The 20,303-nt window shown below is 44.9% G+C and overlaps 1 protein-coding gene across 2 annotated transcripts in view; it reads left to right on the top strand.

The window, feature by feature from the left end:
• mcmdc2 (minichromosome maintenance domain containing 2) overlaps positions 1-17,859 on the top strand; it is a 110,206-nt gene extending 92,347 nt beyond the window's left edge. For both annotated transcript variants that reach the window (XM_041189454.1, XM_041189455.1), the window contains exons 11-14: positions 1,672-1,851; positions 10,080-10,222; positions 17,421-17,530; positions 17,693-17,859. In XM_041189454.1, coding sequence (XP_041045388.1) covers positions 1,672-1,851; positions 10,080-10,222; positions 17,421-17,530; positions 17,693-17,859 — 600 coding nt within the window. The remainder of the gene's footprint in view (positions 1-1,671; positions 1,852-10,079; positions 10,223-17,420; positions 17,531-17,692) is intronic.
• The last annotated feature ends 2,444 nt before the right edge of the window (positions 17,860-20,303 follow it).

The raw sequence follows: 20,303 nt of genomic DNA, 5'->3' as shown, positions 1-20,303 counted from the left end.
CCCTATAATGTCAGTGACACCAGACTATAATTTTTACAGTGACCAGAGTGGGAAGTGGCAGTGAGCATCCTACTGGAGCAAACCGGCAATGAAATAAATCGGCCCAGAGAGACTAAGTTTAAAAGAAGTTTTTCTTTCCTTGTGGGGCCAGGAGGAGAAGTGCATTTGATAAGCTTCTGCACAAGAATCCAACAGGAAGAATGAAAGATCACAGAGTTGGAAGTAACCTTGTGGTATGGGTTGGAAATTGGCTGAGAGATAAGAAACAGACAGTAATGATAACAGATATGTAATGTTCATAAGCAGTCTCTTATTCAACATGTTAGTGACCTCCTCAAAAACATCAACTAGATTAATTAGACATGACTTATCCTTCACAAATCTATGTTCGACTCTTTCTATTCAACTCATATTGTCCAAGTATGTTGGTCCTTTTCAAAGTCATAGCATAGTAAGTTCAAGAAAAAGGCAAGCACACTGATTCTTCCTGTTCTCATTCCAGATCAAGTTCAGTTTTTCTCTATGGCTGTAGTGTTCAATGTTGACACAAGGTTTGAGATGGTGGTGACACTGAATGCACCCAGAGCTTCAGAGCTTTGGGACCTAGAATCTTAGTATGTGGAAAATAAACCTGGTTGCCCACCCGCTGGAAGAAAACACTGAGGAAGAGTCAGAAAATATTTTTTTAAAAAGTAGTGCAAGAAAAAGTTACTGTACCATTACTGTACCCATGCTATATAAAAAATACAATGTAAGGACGACTTGCATCTGTGTTAATTTTTTTAAATGGAAAATTGTCTAACATATGAACAGTTTGGACACATCATATTTTTGCATCCAGATTTAATTACAAATTCACTGTTAACTAATATTTGTGTCATAGCTAAATTGAAAACTTTTCCAAGGATTATTTGAAAAAGACATATGAGGTGATTTTCAGTTTGAATGCATATTGGCTGGGTGAAGTGTGTGTGCCAAAGGAGTCAGCATGAGGCACATGTCATCATTTTTATGGCTGAACCTCATTCACATTAATTCAGTGAGCTGCTATCACGAAACATGTTCCCTTTTGCTGGTTTTCCAATCTAGAGGATAGAAAATCCATCAGGGCAACTGATATGATGGGTCTGCAACAGCACCTTAAATGGGAAGAGTTGATGTGTCTGGAGAGAGACGAAGCACAGTTTTTAGAAAAATCACATTAAATGTGGAAACTTTTAAGCTTTGAAACCCACAGATGACGTATATAGTATAGTACCAAACAGGCAACCAGTTTTTCCTACCTGAACCCCAACTCCCTTTCATGAATGCTCAAGATGACTGGATCCTGACATCCATTGCCAGGTTTGGTCGGTAGAGTAGGGAGGTTATCCAGCAAGCAGAGATAAAATTGGTGTTGGGAGCATAACTATGGCAGCTGATCTCAATTAACATATATTCATGAGGTTTCCAAACGGTACTTTAACCACTTGGATTGAGACTTACTCAATAATGGGAATGGGCAGGAATCATATGGTAAATTGGCATTTCAACCAAACCATCTATTTGGTCATGCTACCATTTTATTTGGAAGTGAAAATGGGGTGAAATGAACCCAAAAAGTGCCCCATTATATTTTGTATACTTTTCCTTTATGAAAATCATTAATGTTTTTTGGTTTCTGTAACTTAGGACATCGGCTCAGTTCCAGCTAACTTGGTTGATGCATTTGGTCTGTTGATTTACTGCAATGAATCATCCAACTACCATTCTCCTGTGCAACTAATACAGCATATACTGAGTGAAGCTATGAATCCAGGCAAACCCCTTTATCCAGCACTACAGAAGTTTACAACACAAGATTATGAAAAGGTAAAAATAAGAAACTGGTCTAGTTGCTGATATATGAATCAACAACAGCAGGTGTATTTGCAATTAAAATAGTGTTAATGAAATGAGAATCAATGTTTTCTTTCCTCATTTTATGTCCACTACAGTCATATTGTGCAGATACTAAGATGATCAGAAACATAACATTTAAGTACAACACTATGTGGAACATACCATTTATAGGGTACCTATCTAACTAGCTTCTAACTTAATATATTGGATTTAGTTCTAAACACATTCCTCAAATAATTCAAATGTTTATTTTCCTTCTTGTCAGAACAATAATTTTCTTTGATGCCAGTGTTTAGTGAGCAAAGTAGCTTGGTTTTAACCAATCCTTAAAGGGGTTATGCCTTTCGATTATGGTCTGAAATGCAAAGCAAGTCAATGAATTAGCTGCGCCACCTAACCAAAGTCGCCAGTTTCAGGAGGGATGGACTACCAGGTACAGCCCTCATTTGAATGCTGCTGTCGAGCTATCAGTGTCAAACCAACACTCCACTGCAGCTTGCCAGTTGTAGGATGGGTGCTAATTTAGCTTTGTGGAGGGAGGGCATGTGGATGGGAAAGAAGAACTGAACCCAGATGAGGCCAAATATGAGTCATTAGAAGCCTGTAGTATTTTTGTGGGGCCAAGAGGAACACTACTCTGCTCCTCCTGGCCCCACAGAAAATTCTCCCAAAATCATTTTTCCTGGGCAGCTATCAATGGTTCCTTCAAGAACCTTGGGTCAGGCTGCTATGTTCCAGATGCCCTTGAGTCTCAAGCAAATACATAATTAAATATGGCCATTCACACCCATACATCAACAAAACAACTATAGCATTTCCCCTGGCTCGTCTCTATGTTTAACCATAGAAAAAGAAACATCAAAATGTAAAATGTGTATTAGATGAATGTGAACAGAACCCATCGGCCTTCCATTGTCCCTCATCCAAACTAGACTGGGTAAATTTTAAGGTGTCAAACGACAATGACAAGATTCAATCAACACTCTACCTCTTTTTGGAAAAAAGACTTTGGACTTGTAGAAGTCGCATGGCGAGGAAACTTTTGTTGTCTGCTTTTAAAATAACAGCAAGAAGTTGTTCTGCAGAGTTCCATCAGAAAGCCATTGGTCCAGTTGCAAGTCATCCAAGCAGCCAAGTTAATAAACAGCATCGCCTTGAATGTGTGAGGAGGACTCCTCCCAAACTGTTCCAACTTCGAGTTCACCTGAGAGCCAGCCTGCTGGAAATTGAACAAGAACCTTGTAATTTACTAAGAATCCTATACTTCACAGGACTTTCACTTCAGCTTTAGCATCAGCTCATCTAAGAAACTACAGGCCTGCCATGAAAGAGACTGATAAATCATAAATTAAAATAGTGTTGTTCTCAACTTCATCTGTATCTAATCTTTGTGTATGTGATAGTGCATGTGAGTTGAGTGAGTGAGATGTCATGTTTTAAATCCCAGGGTAGGTGTGTGATAATAAATAACCTCCTTTATTTTTAAACTCACAAAAAGCTTGCTGCTAGAACTTATTTAATTGGGACACATATCTTTATTTACAAATGTATTGATCGCGGACAGTAAAAAAGAACACATAGGGCAGAATTTTGCCCTTGATGGGCGGGTGGGCCCCACTGGCTTGGTGGTGAGCGGGCAGGGTGGGTGGGCCCCACTGGCTTGGTGGCGAGCGGGCAGCCGATCACTGCTGCTGAAACGGGCCCCGCCACCATTTTAAGTGGGGGGACCAATTAAGGCCCGCCAGGAGGGCTGCCCGACAGGAAGCGCTATGCACTTCCTGTGTGGGGGTGGGGGGATTCCCCAACTGTCTCATCTCCCTGAGGCAAAGTGCTGCCTCAGGGAAATTGCTGAAAGGCTGGCAAATATAAAAAATAGAACAATAAAAAATTCATGAACATGTCCCCCTCATGTGAAAATGGCACACGAGATAGGACATGTTAATGAAATAAACAAAACCTTATTAAACGTTTTTAAATCCAATATCAAACCTCATCCCGCCACTGGATGAGGTTTGTAAAAAAAATCACCTATCCGCCTGCCCATTGGGCCTGTGCGCTGAGCCGAAGTTCACAAGGGCCTCTCAAAATCATTGACGATTGGCAAGTTAAGGGCCTTAACAAGGCCTTTAATTAATGGCGGGCGTACGTCCCACTGCATAGCCAGCCCGCTGACCGAAATATCGCGATGCCGTGCGCTGACGTTGGGACGCTGATGTGACGTTTTAAGCACTGGCATGCGGGCTCTGCCACCCACATGCCAGCCAGAAGATTCTGCCCATAAATTCTGTCTGTGACACTGCTTAGGCCTGATGCATCAATCAGATTGCCAAAGTGCTTCTCCAATTTACAACTGTTGAAAAATTACTCCCATTATCATTGTCAATTTATGCCTTTACTCCAGGAGCAGAAGATTGATTTAGGATACCATGACTGGTCATATATGTTAGTTTTATGCAGAAGAATGTAGGATCAACAAAATAGCATGAATTTCAAAACACATGAGCAAGTGTCACAACATAATAATCCTTCAATGATTAGGAAAGCTAATGAGTACTGTCTTTTATTTTGCTGATCCAGCGCAAAACACTTTGGTTGATCATTTGTGTGCCCTCTCTCATGTAAACAAAAGGTTACTGGCTGTATGCAGCAGTTTGATCCTGCAAGAATAAAGCTTCTGTTACAAAAGTTGTAAAATTTGAGCAACTATTGTAAACTAAGCTATAACTGCTGATAAATAAAGATAAAAGTCAGATGCACTTGGTCAACTTTGAACAATCAACTTAGATAGCTTCATGGGGCAAAGTATTACGATTTTGTGAATGTAAGGGTAAGCCAAAACATAAATGTCAAAAAGAGAAAATATTTTTCAACAACTTTGGAATGCAAACAACAATGCAAAGGTTGATTTTAATTGGGCTTAATTTTTAAGTAGATTTGTTCTTGCAGGGTCATATCAGATCCAAAAAATTTAGGAACCCTCCTCAAAAGACATGGTGAAGATCAGTTTATGAATGAAAATGTACTTTACAGAGGACAAAGCGATACCTAACTCCTATTGGAGTGGCAATGTTTTTGTGTTTATTATGGTTTCTAAATATAAATTAGCTTTCCCATCCTTAATCTTAGGCCAGGATTTTCCCTGCAGGGATGCGGTGGCCCAGCCAAAAGTCTATTGACTTTCGGCGGGACCGGACGATTCTGGCTGTGAGCAGGGCTGAAAAATCCCACCCTCAGGCCAGAATTTTCTGTTTGATGGGCGGGCAGGCCTGACCAACTCGGCGGCGGGCGGGCAGCTGATTGCCACTGCCGAAACGGGCTGCAGCACTATTTTCCGTGGGTTAGCGACTCCCGTGGAGAATGGGAAAATAGTTGCGGGGGCGGGTGTGCTCAGACCGCCGGTTCCAATGGGGAACTGGTAGTCTGTATAAAGAGTGGCCAGGCAGCCTGCTTGAGGCAGTGCACCATGGTCACCTGGGGAGAGAGGGAGGCAGCTGTGGTTCCACAGGAGCATGAGCAGGAGGACGGGGGCAGGCTGCAGGAGAGGCCAGTGGGGGGCCACTGTGCCCTTCGATTCTCCAATGCATGCCTTGCTGTCCTCCTCCAAGAGGTTTCCAGCTGTCGGGATGTGTTGTATCCGGAGGAGGAGGGCTCCCCCCGTGACAAGCCAAGCGTGGGAGGAGGTTGGTGACGCTGTCAGCACCCATGATGATGTGCAGCGCACAGGCACCCAGTGCCACAAGAGATTCAATGATTTGCTACACTCTGGAAGGGTGAGTATCATGTCAGCCTTGGCCATTTGACCCAGAAGGTAGCCTTAGCCTTTGAGCACCCCCCCGCCCCGAACCCGCCCCGCCACGTCTTGCTGTCGTTACTGCATTGGGCATTTGGCGCACGCTGGGTGGGCAAACGGGTACTGACCATGCTTACATCAGCCTTAGTGGTTGAGGAGAAGATGAGTTCTCCCCACAGCATATGTTGGTGTTTGTCACATTTGAGTAGTCTGGGGGCAACCTGCAGGGGAGGCCGCTAGACAGATCTCCAACACATGTCATATTGATGCTGATGAGATGGTGCAAAGGGTGCCTCAAGGTGTTGTGGCCAAGTGCCATCTGCTGGCATCGGCGCCACACCTAGTTCACCTAGTTGCGCCTCCTTGCCATGGGCACTAAGACCCGTGTGCTATTCAAAGTGATGGACGCCAAATGTGTCCAAGGTGGCGGTTGGGGGAGGGGGTTGGGACCAGCTGTACTATCTACTGGGGACCGGTCACCAGTAGTGTGGACAGGAGCCGCTAGAGTTCTCAGATGGGCCACTGTGGTTGGGATGTGGTGTGCGCGTGCAGAGTACATGAGCGAGCAGCCCCAATAAATCCTCTTCTCTGTTCTGCAGGCAAAAAAATCAACACAATCAGCGGGAGCACCAAAGGACTGGAGGTGGGCACGCCCTGCTCCAGCGCCTCATGACATTTGAGGAGCAGGCCATGGAGCTGGGGAGGAGGCAGGAGGCCAGGGCGGCAGGTGGCGGTGAGGCTGAGGTCCACCGGCCAGGTATTTGAGGTCCACAGTCCCATTTACTCTGTCTGCCCACCATCCAAACCACTGATGGTTGCTGCAATCGTTAATGCTGCAACACTACTCATTCACAGACTGAGACATTCTGAGGTGTGGGCCATACACAAAGGTCCCTCATCCCCTTGAGGGTTTGCATCTCCACCACCTTCCAAAGTCACCTTATCCCATTTGACCACTATCCCCATGGCCTAACATGCCATGGCATTGTTGCTGGACAGCCAAAGACTTATTACATCTGAGGAGGTTTGGGACCTCCAGCACCCTTTCAGCCAGTGCGCCCACATTACTCTGTCCAAAACGTCCTCAGCACCTCAGCTGTGAACCTCATGACACTCAACTTAAATAAATGGCACCACGTTACTCGTCCCTGCGCCAAGGGGAAATGTCACCTTCTGCCCACCCAGTCTATGCCCCTCCTAACGGTATGAAGGTCAATAATGTGACCTCTCAATCTCCTGTGATCCACGGCAAATGTTGCAAATGTTTGCGATGTTTCCTCAGCACTGCAACTATCCAGGCCACAATGCATCCAGGTCAGGTACCTCTGCACTCTCCCCACTCCAAGGGTACATAACATGCCACGTGGCATTCCTGAGGCCATCTGACCAACCTGTTTGTATGCGCGTCTAATGGTTGGGCTTCCTCTGGACTCTTTTCCACCCCACCAACATTCGTCTCCTTAGGGTCTTGAAGGGTGAGTGACTAATGAGGCTGGGGGGGAAGGGATGAAAGGTTTAACTGACTGTACACTAACTGAAGCACTGTCCTTGTTAATTTCAGCATCACCACCATATGGCCGCGCCCATAGACACCGCAGCCCCCTCTCCACATCTGAGACCCAAGACGTGCAACTTGTGGCACATCATCTCAGGCAGCCAGGCATCAGCGCAGATACAAACACCTCGGTGGGGAACTTACCGTCGGCTAGTGTCCGGGGTCACACTGGAGAGAGGACTTCACAATTGCTGGAGGAGATGGTAGGGACAGAGAATGCCGATGGCGCCAGCAGTCAGAGGGCTGCAGGGGACAAGGCACATGCTGAGTCCGGCACTGATGACATGTCTCTGGTGTTGTCACCAATGCAGCAGCTGCAGGACAAGTGGCAGGAAGCATGTTTGCATCTGGCAAGGTTGCATGAGGGTATGCAATGGAGGAGTCCAGGCAGAGTGCACTTGAAGGCATGAACCTCAGAGCAGAGCTTCAGGCTTCCTCCACTGAGAGATTGGCGACTCTCATGGAGGAGGGGGTTTGATCGGATGGAAAATCTTCTGACTGGGTTACGCTCTGACCTGCAAGCCCTCACAGCGTACTGGCCATGGGTGGACATTCCCAATGTGGGAGATGTTGTGGGCACCAAGCATCGGCGCTCGGTGCCCATGCATCTGCGGTGAGCAGGGAGGTCGAATGTGACCTCACGTCGTGCAACAGCTGCCTGTCTTCGCTGCGAGCTCCTCTCAGGGTGCTCCGGATGAGGGCAACAGCTCCTCCGCCCCTCTGCCAGTCAACATTGCTTCTGTTGAGGCTGCGACAACTGGGGAGGTGCCAGTTCTGGAACTGGCCACACCCTCCCAGGCGGGGCCATCACAGGCTCCACGGGCCAGAGTTTAGCCAAGGTCATCGACGCCAACAGGACAGCAGAGTCAGCAGGCTGTCTCCCAAGCCACTCTGACCAATGGGGCGGCACCTAGACGTAGCACCCGCAAACAAAAGCATAAGGCACATTAGGCACTCAACGGGTATGTCACTGGTGATTTTGTGTTGGCCTAAGAACAGGGAACAAAATGCTCATCCAGGACGTCAATGTCTTCCTCGTCAATTCCATCCCCCCTTTCCAGTGCAAGATTGTGCAGAGTGCATCAGACTACCACCATCAGAGAGACCCAATCTGGGGGGTACTGGAGTGCACCCCCTGAGCGGTCCAGGCAATGGAAGCTCTTACTGAGACCGATGGCTCTCCACCACAGCTCTTGTGGTGCCATGGCTCCTATTGTACCGCTGCTCAGCTTCTGTTCTTGGATGGCAGAGAGGCATCATAAGCCACCTTCGCAGGGGATAGCCCTTGTCACCCAGCAGCCAACCATCCAGCCGAGCCGGAGCACTGAAGAGCCCCGGCACCTGGGAGTGTCTGAGGATGTAGGCGTCGTGGGAGCTGCCTGGGTACCTTGCACCAACTTGCAGAATCTGCACCCTGTGATCACACACTATCTGCACGTTCATGGAGTAGAAGCCCTTCCTGTTGACGAAAGCACCAGGCTCACCTGCTGGCACCTTGATGGCCACATGTGTGCAGTCTATTGCACCCTGGATGCAGGGGAAGCCAGCAATGGCCGCAAAGCCTCTGGCTCACTGTGTCTGACTTGCCTGGTCGCAGCGGAAGTGGATGAAGGTCAATACCCATCTGAACAGAGCGTCTGTAACTTGCTTGACACAAGTGTGGACAGCTGATTGGGAGACACTGCAAAGATCACCCACTGAGCCCTGGAAGGAGCCAGAGGCATTGAAGTGGAGGGAAACTGTGAGCTTCAGAGCCGCTGGCATGGGGAGTGTCCACTCACACAGTTAGGGGAGATCTGACAGATATAGTTCACTGTCTCCCTTGAGAGTAGGAGCCTCCTTCAGCACTGCATCTCAGTCAAATTGAGATAGCTGCTTCGCCGCCTGTGTACCCTGGCAGCAGGATAGTGGCATTTTCTGCGGCCCCTTGCACCTTGGACAACCTCTTGGCCCTGTGCCCCTTGTGCCTGCGCCTGGCCTCCCAAAGGTGGCTCCCCTGGAGGCCGATTGTCCAGTCCTGGCCTCCTCCTTATTCTATCCCTCCCTTCCTCCTCAGAGGAGCTGCCTCCACTGGCGATGTCAGAACCCATGCCCCCAGGCTAAGTGGAGGCCTCTGGAAAGCTGCAGGCCTGAGAAAGATTATTGTCTGCAGACTGGTTTCAAAAGTACACCAAAAGCTCTTTGAAATCGATGTGAATTGCTAACAATCAACAGGCAACTTTAAAATACTTTCTGCAATTAAAACTTCGTGGAAAACATGAACAACCCCTCTGAGTCCACACATCCCACCAGTGCATGACTTTTATTAAAACATCTCCTATCCGCCTGCCCGTTGGGCCAATGCGCCGACCTGAAGTTCGCACGGGCCCCTCAAAATCCTGGACAACTGGCATGTTAAGGGCCTTAATGAGGCCTTCAATTAATGGCGGGCGAGCATCCCGCTGCTGAGCGTGCCCGCCGACCGAAATATCACGATGTCGCGCAGTGACATCAGGACACTCACGTGACATTTTAAGCGCCAACGTGCGGGCTCCGCCACCCGCACATCAGCCAGAAAATTCTGCCCTCAGTCTTTCAGGTACATCCATTTTATGAAGTTGAAGAATTTAGACATTTTACTTGATGGACTAAAGTTGTGCTATTCACCTCCAGAAAAGAGTTTCAAAAGTGAAATTGATTTATACATCACAAGCTCTTTAATTAATGCGCATTTATTAAATTAGTAGTTTCACTTAATGAATTAAAAAATTACTAAATGTGTGTTTAGGAATCAAGTCAAATATATTCCTGTTCCATATTTCTGATCATTTTGTGTATGTATATGTATTCTGACTTAAAATATATTTTGATCAGCTGCTAGCATTTGCCAGAAACCAACAGACAGAACTTACTTCCGAGGCCGAGAGGCTTATCCAAGGATATTACACTGCAAGTCGGAGAGTCCGAACCGATCCTGTCCATGGATCTAAAATTTCTTCAACTGCACTGAAGACATTGTAAGTCAATTGAATTAAAATTCATCACCCAAATAATATTTAGTAAAATTAGCTGCACAGTCTTATTTGTGCAGGAAGAACAAGCAGCATTAATTAACAGTTAAAGCAGGTTTGTAACATATCTCAGCTAAGATGGGTACAGAAAGATTTTATCTTGAAATGTCTCTGACTTATAAAAACACAACTGAAAATGAACTATAGTTGGTCCTATTTTCCTAGTGTACCTACAGTTGTACAAGATAGCACACAGTCCATTCAATGACAGACTGCTAACCTTTTACCTCTGTTCCTTGGACTACTGCAAAAGATATTAATGGTGAAAAGCACTGCTACAGGCTCTAGCCTCTTTGGGGCTTCAAAACATTCTAAAGATGGTGAAGGTATGAAAGAACTAATGTCACAAAATGTCAATGGGCAGACATTTTCATCCCATTGGCGGGCGCGCGCCCAACCCGAATGGAAGTGAAATAGCTCATGATGACATCGGGCGGTGGTCCCGACGTCATCGCACACTCTCGCAATCTTTTGGTCAGCAGGCGGGCGCAAATGATGGCAGCAACCGCTGACAATTAAGAGGTCTATTAAGGCCCTTAAGTAATTAATTAAGCTGCATTTTTTGCTGCCTGCTCAACTGTTTGGTTGATGGGCAGGTGAATAGGCCAGGCGGCCTTTGCATTTTTAACGAAACCTCATCCACAGGGGGGCGGATGAGGTTTCCAGCACATACTGAAAAAGCAAGAAAAATTTTTTAACATCCTTTTTCACATGTCCCTCTTCATGACTGAGTCACATGTGGGGACATGTTTATCTCATATGTTAAAAGTTTATGTTTGTATTTAAAATCTGTCAGCTCCCTCGGGGAGCTCTGTGTTTTCAGGGAGCTGTTAGTGCGCATGTGCACCCCTCAGCGCTCACGCTCCTCCCACTCCTCCCGCCCCCACCCCGGCAGCGCTGAGGCTCCCAGAGCACCTTTGACGCTGGCTGACCATTAACTGGCTATCCAGTGTGAAATCATGGTCAGAGCCCGATCACGGGTGGCAATTGGCTTCATGGCCGCTCCCGGGCCCATCTGCCGCGCCCACCCAATGAGGGAAAAATTCTGGCCTATATATTCTAAAATAGGACTTTTTCCTACTACCATAATGCCACAAAGATAGTGGAGAATTTGCCACATTTCTGAGTTTGGAATCATAGGACAGAATTTTCTGCTCCCGCCAGTGGCGGGAATCGTGGTGGATGGGCTCACTAAATTTGGCGTGATGGAAAAAGTCAGTTTCCTGCCAGCAGGAAATTAGTTTGGAATTTTGTTCTCCTGACTTTCAAGGTGGGTTAAAGGCAGGTTGGGTTTTCTGCTGAGCTATGTCAGGAACCATATATGCATTCATTTGCATCTCATGAATATTCATTAAAATGCCTCACTAGCAAATAATTAGAATGGTCTGTTTCCTGACTATATACAAGTGGCATGCATCTGGCGAGCTTCAATTCATTAATAACTTCGAGGTACGTAGACGAGGCTTTCGCCTACCTTAACATCATGCTCCAAGATTTCGGATACATGTGTCAGAAGCTGCACTAAGGCTGGGCATGGGAGACAATGCTAGCGGGAAGGGGGAAGACAGAGGCAGGACTGAGTTGGGGGCGCACGTGATGGAACATGGGAGGGAAGGGGGAAGACGAAGGCAGGACTGGGGATGGAGTGTGAAGGAACAGAGTGGAGTAGTGAGAGACTGTCCTGGGGAAAAAGTTATAAGACTGTCCAAGAAGGAGTCAGACACTGTCCAGGGGTTGAGGCCACACTGTCTTGGGGCATATGGAAGACACTATCCTGGGGCTTAGGCAATGCTTTCAGGGGCATATTGAAGAGACTGTCCTGGGGTTGTGTGGGCCATGTTAATGGGCTCTGCTTGGCACACATTTCTTGGTCCAGGTCTTGGGAGGGGGAAGACCTCTCTAGGTAGTGACAGTTGTGCACAGCATGGTCTGCAGGGAGTGGTCAGTCACCCTAAGGAAGTTGGTCCTAGGGGCTAGAGGCATGGTACTGTGAGGCAGATGACACAGTCATCTGATTCCTGGGATGGCGGGACTGACATATGAGGAGAGATTGAGTCAGTTAGGATTATATTCACTGGAGTTCAGAAGAATGAGGGGAGATCTCATAGAAACCTATAAAATTCTAACAGGACTAAATAGGATCGATGCAGGAAGGATGTTTCCGATGGTGGGGGAGTCCAGAACCAGGGGTCACAGTCTGAGGATACGGGGTAGACCATTTAGGACTGAGATGAGGAGAAATTTCTTCACCCAGAGAGTGGTAAGCCTGTGGAATTTGCTACCACAGAAAGTAGTTGAGGCCAAAACATTGTATGTTTTCAAGAAGGAGTTAGATATAGCTCTTGAGGCAAAAGGGGTCAAAGGATATGGGGAGAAAGCGGGAGCTAGCTATTGAGTTGGATGATCAGCCATGATCATAATGAATGGCGGAGCAGGCTCAAAGGGCTGAATGGCCTACTCCTGCTCTTATTTCCTATGTTTCTATGTTGTTCACTGTGCCACGCACAACCTTGTGCTGCAAAGGGGGTATGTTTTGCCACAAGGAGACATGGAGGAGCTAGATGTTTCTTCGGACGAGGAGGACACTGAAGGTGATGAATTTGAAGAGGGTGAGGATTCAGGCGAGCTACATTAGGATGCCTTTGCACAGGCATGACAAGGAAGATGTGCCCGTGACACACTCATAGCTGCAAAATTCCAGGATGATTAAGGTGAAGGCAAGTTTTTACGAACATAGTTCTCTTCACGCTTCAATGCAGGGGATATTAAAAAACCTTCATTGTCATCTTCAATATGTCACGAAAGTTCAACAATCTCACAATGAACACTGCGGAAGCATAAGTACCTTCAACACTAACAATGGAGTCATCCTTGGAAGGCAAAGTAGCCAAGGGATCATGTGGCCACAGTGGAATGTGCTTAGCACTACACAGCACACATCCTCAAGCCACTGGACATAGTGCAGCCCTTTCAACCATGGCACCAACAAGTCAGTGTTATTGTACACATTGCACTCATGTATGCATTACAGCAGTGCAGCAAGGCAGCTCTAAGAGGAAAAACGTTTATTAGTGGTTAGCACTGAACCATCTCAAGAGGAAGCTACATCCAAACAGCACCACCTCTCCAAATGCCATCTCTCAAGCATAAATAATGCAGAGGCCACATCTTGATACTGAGCCCCAAGATGCCTTCGGATATCAGAACGCAATGATAAACAACACGAGAGCATGCACCCAAAGATGGAAGTTAAGTTAGCATTGTCCTCACTGAGAGTGGTTCAGTAGGACCATCATGTGATTATTGACCAGCACTCATAATCTTACATTCGTCAGAAACGTGCCAAGTTTACGTCCTGCATTGCCTTGGCATTTGGGAGAGATGTGACCCAGACAGTTTTGACACGGCAGTTAATGACAACTTATTCCCTTCATTGATACTGCTGAGCATTCGTCAGGAGATGTGCCAGAGCATCACTTTCATATATTATTGCAGTCCTCGTCATTGTCTATCTCACAAAGACCAATCATTTCTAGAACCTTAAGTTAATGAGTGCAGAGTCATGCCATGATTTAAATATCTATATGAGTTCTGTGCCCTAAGAGGGATTCCATAAAGTACCGCTAGCCAGGTGTTGAGGAGCAAACAGCAATCCTCACAGCTAAGTGGATAGGCTGATCAAGATGGGTAGACATCTCTGTCAGCACACACTAATACCCCTCAAGCAGACATTTCAAATGTCACCGATTGGAAACAACTTACATCACTGTGCACCATGCATGGGGAGAGTGGGGACTAATAAAGGAATAACATTTGGCCTTAAACGCAGAGAAAAATCACACTGCACAGAGGCATGAGATTAAATAAAACAGGAACAAGATGGGAGACAGTTGGGTGGAGGGAGTTCATTTTGTACACTTGAATGAACGCAGAAATTTGCATCACATCGATTAACCATTCAATATCTGAGACTTGGAAAGGATTAAAAGCGAAATATATTTACAATGGTCCAGGTTATGTACAGTGAATGAACACCCATGCCACCATTGTACATTCAAATTTTTAAAATTTTCCTAACTCTACTACTATATCTAAGTGTAGCCCCAACATCCACAGCAGAGATGGAGGCAGCCTGCTGACTGGTATGCCCAGTTGTTTGAGATGACTTTGGCAGGCATCTTCTGGAGGTCCGAGGCCTGGATAGCCCCAGACGGCTAAGGGTCTCCTGCTCTGGGGCAGGTGCAGCCTCCTCACCTGATGTGTTGAAGTTGATGGGATCATAAGCAGAGGGGAGTCTGAGTGGCAGGATAGCCTTGGAGCATCCTGGGTGGATGTCCCTGGGGTGCCTGGCAGGAGCTCCTCCTCCCTTTGGATGCCTGAGGCCCCTCCATGACTCCTTGAGGAGAAGGGGCACCTAAAAGGAAGTCGAGGTGCTCCTTTCCCCTCTCGTCTAGACACTGCTGGAACACCTTCTGACTAGAGCGATGGTGTGCAGGTCCAAGTGCAAATCTAGCAGAATTTGCTGGACCCAGGTCTCCAAGGTGGCCATCACCCTTCCCATGGAGACTTTGATCGCTTGCAAGCCAGAGTCACAACATCAGACAGAAAGTGAGCAGACTCCTCCATCTTCGTTCCAGTCTGGTGATGGCCTCTGACAGCTCTGCCTGATGTTCCCCAGCTTGTCTCTGCATCTCCAACATTTCTTTCAGGGCCGATCTCGCCTTCTGCACAGGAACAATTTCTGTTCTCACCAGCTAGCTCTGCAGCTTGCTCTTCTTGGGACAAGAGTGCCCTCAGCTCCGGGGTACGCCCTCTGGTCTTGGCTCTCTTCTGCTGATTATGGGCAAGCTTATCCTACATAAAGACAGATGGATTGACTGTAAGTGCTGCAGATGAAAGAGCAGTTCAGAAACATGCATGCCTGCTGTGTGTGCTGAGCCCTCCCCAGTAAGGGATTAAGATGCTGTTTGTGCAGGATCTTACATGAGATGGTGATTTTAAAGTGGCTGGCAGACATGCAGTGCTGATGTCCCATCTGCTGGTCGTGTGTAACATCCCTGTGAACTCTAACCCTTAGGCTGCCTGATGTCCTTATGAAAGTGTGAGTTTGGAATGAGTAGAAGTTTCACTTAGTAGAGCATATCAGATCATTCATTCTTTTTCTGCGCTGCAGGATAGTCCTTTTCTGTTGGCCGCGGGCGCAGACCTCCCTGGTGACTTACTCCCAGCTGATGTGGTCAAGTAGGAGGACCTCCTACTTCCATCCTGAGGAAAGAGGACCTCCTGCCTTTCCTGGATAGCCTGGAGGAGAATCCCCAGGGAGGCCTCGCTGAACCATGGAGTGGACGGTTTGGTTCTCTTAGGTGCCATTGAAAACCAGAACAAAACAATATGCCTGGCCTGCAGTGAGTGAATGTGTGTATGCGTGTGTGTGCGTGTGAGTGTGTGTGCGCGGTTTAAACATGTGCCTTTGAGTCAATGAGGTAACAGTGGGGTGGACGAATCACTGCTCACCTTGCCACGAGATTCAGCGAGCTCCTCACTGATGCATAATTAATGAGTTGAAATGCAGAAGATCAGGCATGAAAATCAGCCCCACTGCCCAGCGGGAATCATGCCAACTTTCCCAGCTGCCACTGCAATTAGTCTCCAGAATAGAAAATTCCATCCACAGAATAAATTGTACAGGAGCTGAGTAGAGGTATATATGTTCAGCATCAATCTGGATCTGACCTGGAACTGAGAAATACTAACAAGATGTAGTCTATTTCCTACATTCCATACTTGATAAGCATAAAAATTCACCCAAAGATTCAAAACAAAATCCTTATGCACACACAATAACAATTGACAACCACAGGCAACAAATGAGATGGAACCGGATTTTAAAAATCCACTTGTAACTTAAGTTGTATTTGCTATGCATAATAACAGGTGCAAAGTAATAATTATAAAGGTATAATTTAATATTAAATTAAATATTTAGTACAATTATCTAATCAAATGATGTATAAGAGTGATAATGTTATCACTCATAAATTATTTGATTAAGTAATTATATTCTCATTTAAAATTATGTAAAATTGTGTTTTAGAATTGTATATTATGCACAAACCTTGCACAGTATTACTTAGTCGTTTGGTAGTACAGAACTTGAGTATTGCTGAAAAAAGATATTTTATCAAAGCTTTTTGTCTTGTACTCATCAGAACAATCACAAGAACACCACGTCCAGGAAGCAACAACTTTATACTGTATGAGGAAAGAGTGCTGATTGGTTGGCAAGTGGACTCTGATTGATAGAGGCATTACCATGGAGAATGTACCAGTTAATGGTGACTGACACTTAAGTGCCAAGCATTGTTTTAAATTTTAAACCAGGCAGCATGACTCTGATTGTTCAAGGCATTGCTCTGAAGAATGAACCAGCGAATGGCTATCACTTACTTTGTTTAGCTGAAACAGGCACATTGTTGACATAGTAATAATGGTTGCGTCCCTTTAGACAATAATTTCAATTCTAGATTGTAATTGGAAAAGAAGAATATATTTTAAAGGGTTAGAAGACTCAAGTATTGTAAACTTATAACAAGATGTAGTACATAATCGTAAATTGAATTAATTTATATTAATTTCTGTAGGTACCTTGTGTTATTTGTGGCTCCCAATGCAGTCATTTCATGTGAAAGAACATGTACACACATTGCACCTGTTTCAGCTAAACAAAATAAGTGATAGCCATTCACTGGTTCCTTCCTCAGAGCAATGCCTTGACCAATCAGAGGCAAGCTGCATGATTTAAAATGTCAACTACTGCTTGGCAGTTAACTGTCATTCAACCATTAACTGGTGCATTCTCCACGGCAATCCCTCTACCAATCAGAGTCCATGTCAACCAATCAGCACTCTCTTCTCATACAGTATAAAGTTGTTGCTTCACCTGACATTGGTATTCTTGCGATTGTCCTGATGAGTGCAAGACTCAAAGCTTTTACAAAATGTCTTTTTTCAGCAATACAGTATTATTGGTTATTGCAGTAGAATTGTGTGAGTATGTGTGGAGCTTTGCAGCTAATCCACCTTCATTGGAGCAACAGTTAAATCATTTATGTTTTAAACTTCTGAATCTTTCCCTGATTGACAGGATGTCACTGTCTGAAACACATGCCAAACTCAGCCTGAGAAACAAAGTACTGGAACAGGATGCTGTCATTGCAATCTTGCTATATGAGATTTCCATCACTGCAAGGCATGGTAATAATGGCTGCATCCCTTTAGACAATAATATTAATCCTAGATTTTAATTGGAAAATAAGAATACATTTTAAAGGGTTAAAGGCCCTTCGAATATTGTAAACTTATAACAAGATGTAGTACATAATCATAAATTGAATTAATTTATATTAATTTCTGTAGGTACCTCAGTGTTATTTGTGGCTCCCAATGCACTATTTCCATTCGATCTGTGTGATGAGCACAGCCTAAATCAAAGAGATATATATTTGGTACAGTTCCACCAACAGCTGTTACAGTTCTGTTCGACATATGCCCCTGGGATGTCTGTGCACTTTCCTGAAGAATAACTTGAAACAGAGCTTTATCTGAATTGTACTGAAAATTTGCCATCAACACTGTGTCATTTTATTATTATTACTTTTTAGTAACTGTTTTTATGAATGTTGAAATTCAATAAATATCAAAAAATACACAAAACAACACAAATGAAAGGTTATTAGTAAAAATAATAAAAGGATTTACTGAATGATATTACTTAATATAGCATTACATAAAGTGCTAATATAGTGCTAATATTTAATATATTTATTCTTCAAATACTTTTATAGGAGACAAAATCTCCTGAGTTAAAGAACAGAAAACAACACAAGTAGCTGATCTAATGTTTGATATTAAATGTAATGATCCTTTGTTTAGCATCTATATATGATTATTTTTACAACATATAAGATAACATTATAATCAGAAAATTAAAAAGGGGAACACATGAGGGGATGGATTTCCAATTCCTACAAACAAGTGTGGTATCCCCACTCTCTCCTCCTCATTTTAGCTTTCTTAAACTGTGTAAACCATTATTATATTCTGTTAAGGAATCGCTTTTTAATTCAATAAAGCCAAACCAAAAAACTCCTAAAATTATCTCCTAATACTTATAGACATCCTGTAATCAAAATTAATGTACTTGGCAAGATTTCTGTGACCTTCTTTAGCTGTGAATTAGATTCTACCATAGATGCCTTCTTGGGCTCAGTGACATCAATTACTCCTGTAAGTGGTCTGAGTTATTTTATGGCAGTTGATTCACATCTGTCCCGTTTCTACTGGTGCATAGCAGATCCTGGGAAAACAATGAAGTCCTTTGTGATCTGGATTAAATCTGTTTTCCACATGTATGTCTCTTCAACTTCACCAACTGCAGACCGAATTGTCATTTATGAGACAAAGTTTGATTTGATTCATTAACTATTCCCACAGTAAGAAGAAACATATAGTACAATATGCATGATCAGAGTCATTAGATTCAATTGGCATGACTTGCTTTTGTGTAATGCTGTAAAATAAAGAACACACAATGCTATCCCCCTTTGGTGGGCTATCTTATTTAAATAATTGCTCTGCATTTGTCTTACATCCCTGGAGTAGAATCTCTTCTCGCTGAAGTTTTCCATCTTTTGTTTTCTGACTCTCCATGCAGCCCTATTTTCAAACACCAGACTAACTAGGAACACTTTTCCACCTTTGCCTGGTGTTAACAGCCTCCAAATAGAGTTGGTAGCCTTACTGTCCCATTAACACTGGCAAAGTGGATTTTGATACGGGCCAGATGTCCACAGCATCCACCTGTTTCAGATGATAGGCCTTTTTTAAATTGAAAGTGGGGTCTTGTGCTGTAAATAGGACACCGATTGGCAAATTTGGGTCTGAACTGATCTGAGTCTATGTCATTCACATTCCTGCCAGTGCTCCCAATATAGCCAAAGAGGCTGACCAAAGTTAAGGATCAAATTATTTCTACAGACCCTGGAGAAACATTCACACTCCTCAACAGCCCACAAAAATAACCTGGGCCACTGCTGTTTCAGCACTCCAACCCTTTGTGGCATCTCCCTCTTCCCCTGCAACATATCTTATTGGCAGCTGCCCTGACCCAATCCTGAGGCCTCAGCAGCTCAATTGGTAAATTTAAATGAGACCGGGGCCTTAAAATCAAAGGAGTCTCTTCACCATTGGAACAGGCAGCCAACCAGTGCCTGAAAGTCAAAATTGACCTAGTTTTGGCTGTGACAACCTTCTCAAAAGCCACAAGAGGTGTCAACTTTTAATTACACCTGACTATCTATCTCCCCAGCTCCTATTTCCCCTTGAAAATTGAGTGCATCAGCTTAACTTGTCAACGGCTCCTGCTGAGTCCAAATGAGTAGAGTTATTGCAATAGCAATAAGAGCAAATGGTCTTGTGAATATGGAATTGTCTTTCATTGTCTTAGGATGTTAGATTTCAGATGGAGCATCTGAACCCAATACTGATTTGCAAGCCTGCTGCTCTGTGAAATAAATCCCTTCAAGTTGTGGTTTAACTTAATGTGTTTATGAATGCCTGTTCTCCCCCTTCTTCCTTATGCAGTTCCTCAGAATCAAGGATGACTTGCTTTCACTCCAGTCAAAGGGTTCTGAAACAGCTGTTAAATCTAATGTGCAATCTACAGACTCTGCCATATGTGGGGCAGATGGTAGGTGAAGGGTTGGGTAGATGGGTTGTTTGGGGGTTTCTGCATTCTCTCTGAAGCCTCAGCTTTGCCTCTACATGTTCCTGACAAAGCCTTGATGTGTTTGGTGCCTTCCCAAATAAGACTTCCCCAGTATGATCGGTCACAAGCCGGGGTCTCCTATGAGTCGACGGGTATGTTTGACCTCTTCAGGATTGCTTTGATGACATCCCTAAAGTGTTTCCACTGTGCTCCTGGGGATCGTCTGCTGTGACCGAGTTCCGAATAGAGCAGTTCCTTCAG

Source organism: Carcharodon carcharias, chromosome 6 (assembly GCF_017639515.1).
Source record: "Carcharodon carcharias isolate sCarCar2 chromosome 6, sCarCar2.pri, whole genome shotgun sequence".
In the NCBI taxonomy this organism is placed as follows: domain Eukaryota; kingdom Metazoa; phylum Chordata; class Chondrichthyes; order Lamniformes; family Lamnidae; genus Carcharodon; species Carcharodon carcharias.
This window is presented reverse-complemented; position numbering and strand designations above follow the sequence as displayed.